Source organism: Bombus terrestris, chromosome 1 (genome assembly GCF_910591885.1).
Source record: "Bombus terrestris chromosome 1, iyBomTerr1.2, whole genome shotgun sequence".
NCBI lineage: Eukaryota > Metazoa > Arthropoda > Insecta > Hymenoptera > Apidae > Bombus > Bombus terrestris.
In genome coordinates this window covers 2,925,195-2,935,012 of record NC_063269.1, presented here as the reverse complement: position 1 = coordinate 2,935,012, position 9,818 = coordinate 2,925,195, and the positions used below count along the sequence as shown (strand labels likewise).

The following is a 9,818-nucleotide window of genomic DNA, read 5'->3' as shown; positions in this document are numbered from 1 at the left end:
TTAGAAAATATATTTTATATAATATAAACCTTTTTTACAATAACTATATATGTATATATATAATGTGTATGTGTGTGTAGTAGTAGTAGTAGTAGTAATAGTAGTAGTAGTAGTAACTAAATACTATTTAAAAGCATCCAATTGTGACTGTATTTTCTCTAGATTATGATACAGATCTATGAGTTCTTTCTTATCGAATTCCACTGTTAATTTTGATTCCTCTTCTCCTGTCAAATTCAACTGCAATAATGACATTGGCCGTGCGTCTTTTTTAATAGAGGAAGATGCAGCTTGAATATTTAAACACCAATCAATGTCTTTAACCTAAAACAGAATAAATTAGTATAAAATGCATGTTCTTATTTCCTACATCCATCCATGTAGATAATATTGATGGTCATTATCATCGTGACATACCTGAACAGGAAATATAGACATCTGTCTAAAATGATCGATTATTCCTTTACTATATGTGATCCATGCATTTAAAAATATTTGAATTTTCTCATCATCCGTTTTAAAAGTGTCCTTCAAAGTGTTTTCCATCAATTGTGGTTTTACAATATTACAAGTAGCTTGTTTGTAAATCAATATTATCGCATCTAAAAGGCAAGTTAGATCATCCTTATTCAAATCCAAGGAAACCAATAGTTTTTCCTCTTCTTCTTCACTGAATATTTTTGTATCAATAGCAGACTGAAGCGTCTGACAAATACGATTAATTAGTAAGCGGAATTTACTGTTGTCTACCTGATTTGCTATTTTTAAACCTCGTTCGAGCCTAAAACAAATAATGCCGATTTAGATGAAACAACTGAAATATGAGATCATCATACTACGAATCTAAAATTTGTCGTGAGTGTCGTTTATCGAACAAAAAAAAGAAAAATATTGGATAAACGACACTCACAGAAAATTTTAGATTTTTCTTTTTTTTTTTTAAGATGATGTATTAGTTACAATGAACCAATTTAATAAGAAATAAAGATTTAAATACTACCGCGGTGTCACTGTGATCCATGAAGCCATGATACTTGTCACATTTATAGGTTATGCGACTAACTTGAGAATAAAAAGTTGAAGAAATCAATGAACATGATTTGACATTACATCTTTAGTATTAATTTAGTTAATCAGCGCTGAAATTTTCAAAAATAGCAGTTAGTTGTGTGCTGCATTCTTATATCACGAATTGTGCATGTATTTAGGTGAATGTATCAGTACTGAAACTGTGCACTTGATAATTTTAACATTAATTAAAATTTGCACTATATCGTATTTGTGCTATGAATATGATTTACACAGATATATACTGCAGTCAAGAAAACTAGGTCTTACGCGAACCTGTTTTCTTCCAAAAAAAATAATTTATAGTGTATCAAAAGTTTATTACCCACACATGAACGCACGTGCGCATACCGTGATCACTGGATCAAAGTACATAGATAAGATTATAAGTGTGTAGAAAACAACACAGTAGTACGAAATTTTTCAGAATAATTAAAGATGTCCTCAGATTATTCCGAATACGACAAGGTACTACTTAAAATAATTATTTTTTAAAAATAATTATTCATATAGATACTATAATTTCAATATGTATAAGTTTAATACTTTTATTATTTTACAGGAACATCCACGAATTTTAATTCCTGAACTATGTAAACAATTTTATGATCTAGGATGGGTAACTGGTACTGGTGGAGGAATATCTATTAAACACAAGTAAATAATATTGTCTTCTTAAATTACTATATTAAAGTTAATATGTTAATATAAAATAATAATTATATTTATAGAGACAAAATTTATATTGCCCCATCCGGTGTTCAGAAAGAACGCATTTGTCCGGATGAAATGTTTGTACAAGATATTAGTGGAAATGATTTAGAACTGCCACCAGTAGAGAAAAGATTGAAAAAATCTCAATGCACTCCATTATTTATGTGTGCATATATAAGGAGAAATGCTGGAGCTGTAATTCATACCCATTCAAAATTTGCTGTAATGGTGACATTACATTGGCCTGGGAAAGAATTTCGTGTTACCCATCTTGAGATGATAAAGGGTATAAAATGATAATTATATTATTACATGTATTTGTAATTATAATATATATGTATATACTTTCATTTATTTATAAAAATATACCAATATTATATAATGTAGGCATAAGGAATCAAAAATTGGGAAAAGCATATCGTTACGACGAAGAATTAGTGGTACCCATAATAGAAAATACTCCGTTTGAAGAGGACTTAAAAGATGAATTGGAAAAAGCTATCATTGCTTACCCAGAAACTTGTGCTGTATTAGTAAGAAGACATGGTGTTTATGTTTGGGGAGATACATGGCAACAAGCAAAAACTATGTATGTATTAATTTAATACTAATATTACTAATATGTTAAATATATCTTTTGTTTTCATCTATTATATGTCTTTCTCTATTTAGGACGGAATGTTATGATTACCTATTTGACATAGCTCTACAAATGAAACTAAGTGGATTAGATCCAGCTGCGGTTCCAAAAAATTATGTACATAATAATAAGGAATAAAATTGCAAATTAATAACATTATTTTTATTCATTACTTTTACAAGATAATAAATTAATATCTCTATATATTTTTTCAGAAACCATGATATACAGAGATACATATATATATATAGCTATTATAGTATTAATATCTTAAACTTTTGTACATCTTTAAGTATCCAAATCAAATGGTTGAAAATCCCTTCTAATTCGTTTTGCTAACTCAATTTCTTCCTCTTGACCCAATTGACAATCTTTCCAATCAACTCGATCATCAAGATCTAATATTCTGTCTGAAGCTAATACCTCCCTACCAAAGTGGAGTGGAAAGTCTTTCTTTATCCTATGATATAACTTTTGCCTATCTGGCAACTCTGCATAAAAATATAGAACACCTGGTTGTGCAATTTGCTGTAAATCGGTGTGTGGAGGTAATTCTGATATTTTAAAATTATTACATTGTGCCATCTCCTAAAACAAAAGTATTATTAATATCTACTAATCATAACATATAATATCTAACATTTTTACAATATCTAAGCAATCATAATAAAAGTGTTCACCTCAAATGCTTCTTTCAGAGCTGCTGCTTGATTTTTATGAATAGGTACAACTTGTAATTGACAATGAGATGTTTTGAAGTTACGTTCAAAGAATACAGGTACTTTGTCTAAAGTAGCATAATAATTGGTTATAGCGTCTTTATATTGTTCAATTTCATCTTTTACTTCTTTTGGTAGAATAGAAAGACTTTGATGATGTGTTATTGGTAAAATTAAGAGATGATTCTCAACCAATCCACCTCTAGCAAGTGCAACATATACCTCTATCCCAACTGATATTACTAAATGTTTAGAAACTTCAGGACTGGATAAGCAAAACCAGCACTTTGTTTGGTCAAATTCTCGTTTTAATTTTTTATTAAAACCTCCATAAGATATGGATCTTTTAGTAGTTTCTTGAGATTCCATATCATAAAAATATTGTGTATGTCCTGGTTGTTTTGATTTTAGTAGAGATGGTTCACTTAATAGCATTGATTTGGGATATGGAATATCTGTTTCATCTGTAGTTTTCATAACTAACTCAGATAAACGCGATCGGTCAACAGGAGTTAGATTCAATGCATACAACCATTTCCTTTTTTGACTGTTCACTACAGGAGCAAGCGCTATAAACCTTGTTGCAATTTCAATACTTCCTTCTTGCAGACTTCGATTCCTATATGGAGGTCTTTCATAATATATGCCTTCTAATGCTGATACATGATATCTTGGTTTTACTTGGGCAGTCAACCACGCAATTAATTTTGAACCCTGATATTTCAAGTTTGGTTTATTAGGATCTAAATTTGTAATATAAGCAGGCCAGGGTGAAGTCATTAATATATCAATTCCACGAAAATTAGGTTGACCTTTTAAACAAGCTTGTTTAATCGACATTACATCATTTTCATTGAAGCAAGTAGGTTTCATTTCCAACGAGTTATTTTCTGTACCGCTGATATAAGCTATTTTAAGTCCAGAACTAGCAGTATATAATCCACGTTTTCCAAGATAAGTAAGATTTTGACAAATTTCACAACCATCAACATCTGGATAATTATTTAAATCAACTTCCTCGTTAGCGCCAATAATATAAGTTGGAACTGGTATACTTTTCATACCACTTTTATAGTCTTCAAGCTCCGTGTTGTCTTCGCCAAAAAAATTTCCCACGCATAACAAAAAGTCGAAAGGTCCGCTTTTCTTATTGATAGCATCAATTTTATTGAATAAAAATTTAAAATGTCCTTCTACATCTCCACACATTAATACCTTTTGCTTTTCAGTCATGTTTAATAACATAACCTAAATTTCAGTAAGTAAATATATACACAATAAATATTAGTTAGAAATTGTATTAAAAATCCATAAATTACAATTGAATAACAATTAAAATAGCTTTCTATTATTATTATTATTATTTCAATATTTTCAATTGTATAAAACTGACATTTTCCATGACTAATGTTTTACCGCGTTTTTAACGGAAATAATTAAATAACTGCATACCAAACATCTCAATTTGTTACTATAAGATTACTAGTTCAATGTAGTAAATTAAAGTCCCTATTATAATATTTTGATACCATATGATAGTACCAGACTAAGTGCGAACAAACATCGTGTTTTATCCACTTGGAAGAAAATAGAAATCCTTTTATACTCCCTATAATTGAGAGAAATACTGGAAAGCATAACTATTTAAATTACCACATTTATATGTTAATAAATAAATAATTGCCTATGGTAGTAGAGTCGGTAGTGATGGAAATGATAAAGATGGTAAAGACATTAAAGAAATCGTTCATTCTTTGCAAAGTACATACTTTTCTACAGTCGATATATCCACTTACATTGTTTACACTGATTTGATGTCAAACCACATCGTAAAACAATATTGTTGATATGTACATAATGTCATTCGGTAATACTTGTTGATATTTCCCAAACAATATTAAATATAGAAACAGACAATTACGTTACAAAATTGTCTTTTTAAATTATTATCATTAGATTATTATTATACATCACTTACATCATTTACATGTACATAAGAATACAAACTATAAAATCATAAAAATTTTCTGCGTACATATAAATTAATTTTTATTCTATATTTCAAAACGATAGTTATGTATAAAAGATCGAAGTTCTAACACCAAGACTAAATCAAGTAAGAGAAAGTTTCCAACATTCAGTTACTAGGTAGGTATGTACATACTTTGTTGTGAATTTTCGTGCAACAGCATAGTAATTTCAGGACTACACTTGTTACGAATAGACCATCTTGTATCCTCGAATGACTAACATCTGGAAACGATTTCCACGTCGTAAAATTCTATTGCCTACCTGCTAACCGTGCACAATTTTGCGTCTATCAAAAATATGACCGTAAAGAAAATTTCCAGGGACGGTATTTCTCTAATTTAAAGCAAACAATTTCAATCTTAACAGATGCACAAAGAATCGACTGATAATCTTATATAACCTAAAAATTTCTCGTGGCAAATAATTAACTTCAAATCATAAAATTATTATCTTTAGAAAAATTTATTCAAAGATCTTTGATGGCCTGTGGAATTTATTTAAAATATGTTTGACCGCGAACAATAGAGAGAAACCGGAAGAATTTATATGGAGAACAACGGAAACTAACCCCTGCGCTCGCTGGTAGCGAAAAGAAGTGTAAATAAATACACACCTTTGCACAAACCAGCGAACACAGTCGCACTTACATATATAAGACATTCGTATAACCTAGCCAGTTGCTGCGGTGAACAGGAATAATAAAAAGAGAAACAGAAGAGGAAAGGACCGTTGATAAAGAGAGGCGGCAACGGAAGCAACGCTGGAGACATATTATACATATGAAACAGAACGAGAAGAAGAGAACGGATACGGTTGGTATGTATGTCTGTGCTAGTAAAATTATGGTGGGGATAGTTACTTACATAGAGTCGACACTAGGCGTGGCATGTGGTACCACCCAACCGACCAATCAGAACGGGAGGCGTTATCTAGACGTATAACAATGCTTGGTGTAATACATAGTTCAGTGGTTCTCAACTACCCTCTATTCAACTTTCTGACTGTAAAACGCCGATACAATCCGTAAAAATCTCATATTTTTCAATGTGAACGTACGATCGATCGAATAAAAGCTAGAAACATAATTATTCACGATTAATATCGATAATTTCCGAGTAGAAATCCACGCGAACAACGTCGTATAATTGCTGCGTTATCCCGATGAAAGCCTTTATCAGGTCACGATGGGATGAAACTGGGGCTTAAGTACCGCCTACGTTAGAAATCATTGCCACAAGCGCAACTCGTGAGGTTATGCGGCTGCGTTGGTACGACGAAAGCTTTTGCAGAATCCAGAACGATAGAGGGAGTCGGAGAAACAAAGAGAAAGAGAGAGAGAGACGACGAGAGTGAGAGGAAAAGAGGGACAGAAAGGGAGGCGCGAACAGAGAGAGAAAGATGGAAGAAAGGGTGGCAAGTTGGTGGAACGCTGGTCCACGGTACGGTGGGGAGTCCAGCGTGCACCGTGCATCCAGTTGTATACCTAAATGCGTACGGCACTGTTTTAATAGTACACACGCGTAGTCACGGCCCAATGAATTGATCCCGCGAGGTGCATCCCCCGGATAAAAAAGATGTCGCGCCATCTTTGAGGGCACTCCCGCTTCCAGAGGGCTAGCGCGCGCATTTTCGATCGTCGACCGTCAGCCAGCACATACCTTTTTCTCAAAGCGAGCGCGCGTGTTTGAAACAAGTTCCGATTTAAAAGAGAAACGAACAAATTTCTAAATTATCGTTTTAAACCGTTTAAAATTGCCATTGAATTAAATTAGGACGAAATACTTTAAGAACGATGAAGAGATATCTAGAATTTAATTACCGATAAAATCATAACTTAAAGATATCGAAATATATAACATGTAATGTTCCAACTATTAAATATTTATAGTTGTCGCGTTATTGCAACACGTAAGTGCTATACACAATGGTCGTTATTTCAGATCGATTAATACATATGTAACAAGTATCGTTAAACAGTGACACGTCCTCGATGCGTTACAATCGAAAGCGAGGGTTTCCAGTTGCGTTCATCGAAGTTCCGTCGGATGATGTGCCCGAGACGAAGTGAAAAGTAATTTTTCTCAAGACTTAAGAACCGAGCGAACCTAATACGAGGAACGTTAAGTGCGAAAGACTGTGAAATATCTATTATTTTTGTTGCGGTATAGGTGGAAAAATATTTTTATCAACATCTTGTAAAAACTTTGCTCTTAAACGTTCGTAAGATGGGACGGTTAAAAATGGTGTAAAGCAACGATCGAAAGTAACGATGTAATCGGTAGAATTAGTTGATACGTAAAGAGATTAACAATAATATTCGATGGAATTCCGCGAACGACCGAAGTGCGTCAAGTGCCGACGGCTTGATCAAAGTGTTCGCTCTTTGAGACGTCCCCGCTGCCAAAATCACTTTCGCACCGAGGGTGACTAATTGACTCTTTCCCCGGTGGAACGCTGGTGAGAGTATGGGTTTATTCGAAGGTAAGTAAAATTATCGGATCTATTTGATTTGACAAATAGTTGTAAGGTAAGTACGAGATATAACTTATAAATATGTATATTTGTTTGGAACTTGCACTACTTCGGAATCGAACAAACTGCAGATTTAAATGCGAGTTCAATTCGGCAATCAAAGTTTTCAAATTGAATATCAAATTCGAGGTTTCTCGAGTTCGGTCTGAGAATTCAAACGATTTTGCAAGATTTCAAACTTTCCCCCCGATGGATTTCGCCGTATAAACGATTCTCTTCCGATGCTTTGATAAGCATCTCCCGAAGGATGAACGCGCGAAAAAGGGTCAGGGTATTGCCGAAAAGGCAGTAGGAAAAATCAAATCGTAAAATAACAGTCGCGTCGATCGTTTCCGATCAAACAGATCTATGCTCGCGTCGTAACATCTTGATGAAAACGAAAAGATTTACATGCGCACAGGTGTATGTAATTTGACTCCGTAGTTCGGATGCTGGCAAATTGTTCGTCTATATCCGTCGAACGTATCCCAATACATATTACGTTACGGTACCCGCATGTCTCACGAGAGATTCAAAAATCAATATTACACCCCTTTCTCGATAATTTCCTTGAGAAAGTAGGATTTTCATAATCGTCGATCCATCGTGACAAAAGCGACCATCGTCGAAGCATCTTTCTATACCGGTCCAATGTATTTCCATTTCCCCGAACGAAACGTTCATCGTATTATGTAATAACTGTAAACGTATGTAATTAAATTATTATTACAGTGCATCGTTATCATCTAAAAAGTGGGCAAATCGGACTAGCGTTGTTTCTGTTACGAATTGCACAATTCTTCTATTCCAAGTAGAAATTGCACGAATGAAAAACCCTTCGAACAGTTTCACCGTGCTTGTTCTCTATCGATGAATCGAGAACGCGATACGCACGCGATAAATTAACGCGTAACAGGCGCGCGTGTCAGTTTTCACGCTTGTTCGACGTTCGTTCTAATCGCTTAAGTGCCTCGTTTCGAAAACATTTGCCGGAGGAAAGGGAAAGGGGTGGAAATCGAGTTCTCGAAGATACCTCAAGACGGATGAACCCGGCACCCTATTTCGAGATAACCAGTGCGTGTCATAGGTGCAACGAAGCGCGTCCCCGTTTTCGGCGCGTCTAAACGCTGCTAAAGTAAATAGGAACGCGTGTTACGTGCCGTTACGGCAAGGGGCGTGTCGTTTCCTAGAGTCATTTGTAAGGAAAATGTCCGGTTCTCGAACGTGATCCTTTTCCGTGTCCTGCTCGGTACCCTTCCGTAGCTCACGAAACAGAGAAAACTTATGCGTCCGCGCAGCTGTCGCGTAAATCTTGCCGCAGAACCCGTCGCTGCACTTTTTTCTCCTTCTTTTTCCCTCCTCCAAACATCAACTGCGTATTTTGAAAATTTTTTTTTTTTTTTTTTTTGGAACTGTGTATCATTCATAATACGTGGATCTGTATTTGTATTACAGCGAAACACTTTAGGCAATGCCGTTCGTTTTTATTTTTTTCATCACACGGTTGTTTTAGAATAGATTCTGAAACTTGAACTGGCTTAGTCGATCCAAATAAGAGAAAGAACGAGAGATCGATATTAGAGATATTTTGATGTTTGTTTCTTTTTTATTTTGTTTAAATCATTTCAGGATACACGACGAAGGCGTTATTCGTACGAGTTTCTGAGAATCCAAGGTATTCTAAACTCCGTATTCCCCAGAATCTTTATCGGAAAAATAATAAAGGATCAAGTTAGATATAGAACGGATTGTTTATTTGCCGCTGGCAGAGACGCACTTCTCGCTAGAACGACGTCTTAAATGTAGATCGTCGATTAACGCTGTTACATACTTCGAAATCGAAACGCTTTCAGCAACTAATAATAGTAAGATTGTAAAGTCCGCACGAGTGTACAGCATGCAACATCCTGGCACGTGCGTAAACATCACTTAGGTAATTCCAACTCTCAGCTTCGCGACACAATGGTCCCGGAATAATCACATTTTGCAAATTCAAATTCGTAGAAATGTAAAAATGGCAACTTCTCTTCAACGACTTTCTTCGTTGTTACCAACGATAAAGAAACATTCAGTTTCTATTTCTCCTGCAACCTTTCGATTTACTCGATGCAACGGTTCTAAAATTAGACTCGCGC

The 9,818-nt window shown here is 34.4% G+C and overlaps 4 protein-coding genes and 1 long non-coding RNA gene across 8 annotated transcripts in view; 3 read left to right on the top strand and 2 right to left on the bottom strand.

Annotated features, from left to right (window-relative positions):
• Nucleotides 1-75: 75 nt before the first annotated feature.
• Nucleotides 76-1,139, bottom strand: LOC100648964 (COMM domain-containing protein 10). Its single transcript, XM_003392946.4, has 3 exons — nt 1,001-1,139; nt 418-781; nt 76-324 (listed from the first exon to the last, which is right to left on the bottom strand). Exons 1-3 carry the CDS (start codon nt 1,027-1,029, stop codon nt 124-126), a joined length of 594 nt encoding a protein of 197 aa, XP_003392994.1. The 5' UTR covers nt 1,030-1,139; the 3' UTR covers nt 76-123.
• A 256-nt stretch (nt 1,140-1,395) lies between these two features.
• Nucleotides 1,396-2,581, top strand: LOC100648848 (probable methylthioribulose-1-phosphate dehydratase). The gene is made up of 5 exons (XM_003392945.4): nt 1,396-1,536; nt 1,631-1,725; nt 1,800-2,068; nt 2,170-2,371; nt 2,455-2,581. Exons 1-5 carry the CDS (start codon nt 1,507-1,509, stop codon nt 2,558-2,560), a joined length of 702 nt encoding a protein of 233 aa, XP_003392993.1. The 5' UTR covers nt 1,396-1,506; the 3' UTR covers nt 2,561-2,581.
• Nucleotides 2,563-4,604, bottom strand: LOC100648734 (CWF19-like protein 1). Its single transcript, XM_003392944.3, has 2 exons — nt 3,103-4,604; nt 2,563-3,010 (listed from the first exon to the last, which is right to left on the bottom strand). Exons 1-2 carry the CDS (start codon nt 4,384-4,386, stop codon nt 2,711-2,713), a joined length of 1,584 nt encoding a protein of 527 aa, XP_003392992.2. The 5' UTR covers nt 4,387-4,604; the 3' UTR covers nt 2,563-2,710.
• Nucleotides 4,605-5,171: 567 nt separating this feature from the next.
• LOC125385343 lies at nt 5,172-6,257 on the top strand. Of its 2 annotated transcripts, XR_007224465.1 has the most exons (3): nt 5,172-5,289; nt 5,698-5,988; nt 6,052-6,257. It is a non-coding gene; the product is annotated as an uncharacterized LOC125385343 (long non-coding RNA). The 2 variants fall into 2 exon arrangements; XR_007224464.1 differs by lacking the exon at nt 5,172-5,289 and having other exon boundaries at nt 5,565-5,988.
• Nucleotides 6,258-6,777: 520 nt separating this feature from the next.
• Nucleotides 6,778-9,818, top strand: part of LOC100648501 (single-minded homolog 2) — a 31,600-nt gene continuing 28,559 nt past the window's right edge. For 2 of the 3 annotated variants that reach the window (XM_012320744.3, XM_048406881.1), the window contains exon 1: nt 6,778-7,653. In XM_012320744.3, the coding sequence (XP_012176134.1) occupies nt 7,638-7,653 (16 nt within the window). In that variant the 5' untranslated portion in view covers nt 6,778-7,637. The remainder of the gene's footprint in view (nt 7,654-9,818) is intronic. The other variant, XM_048406883.1, reaches the window with a different exon arrangement.

Coding starts and splice junctions, on each gene's coding strand:
- LOC100648964 (XM_003392946.4), bottom strand. CDS start 1,029: ATGGCTTCATGGATCACAGTGACACCGCG. Junction 782..1,000: donor TGGATCACAGTGACACCGCG/GTAGTATTTAAA, acceptor TATTTGTTTTAG/GCTCGAACGAGGTTTAAAAA. Junction 325..417: donor TGTCTATATTTCCTGTTCAG/GTATGTCACGAT, acceptor ATTCTGTTTTAG/GTTAAAGACATTGATTGGTG.
- LOC100648848 (XM_003392945.4), top strand. CDS start 1,507: ATGTCCTCAGATTATTCCGAATACGACAAG. Junction 2,069..2,169: donor CCATCTTGAGATGATAAAGG/GTATAAAATGAT, acceptor TATATAATGTAG/GCATAAGGAATCAAAAATTG. Junction 2,372..2,454: donor TGGCAACAAGCAAAAACTAT/GTATGTATTAAT, acceptor TTCTCTATTTAG/GACGGAATGTTATGATTACC.
- LOC100648734 (XM_003392944.3), bottom strand. CDS start 4,386: ATGTTATTAAACATGACTGAAAAGCAAAAGGTATTAATGTGTGGAGAT. Junction 3,011..3,102: donor CTCTGAAAGAAGCATTTGAG/GTGAACACTTTT, acceptor CTTTTGTTTTAG/GAGATGGCACAATGTAATAA.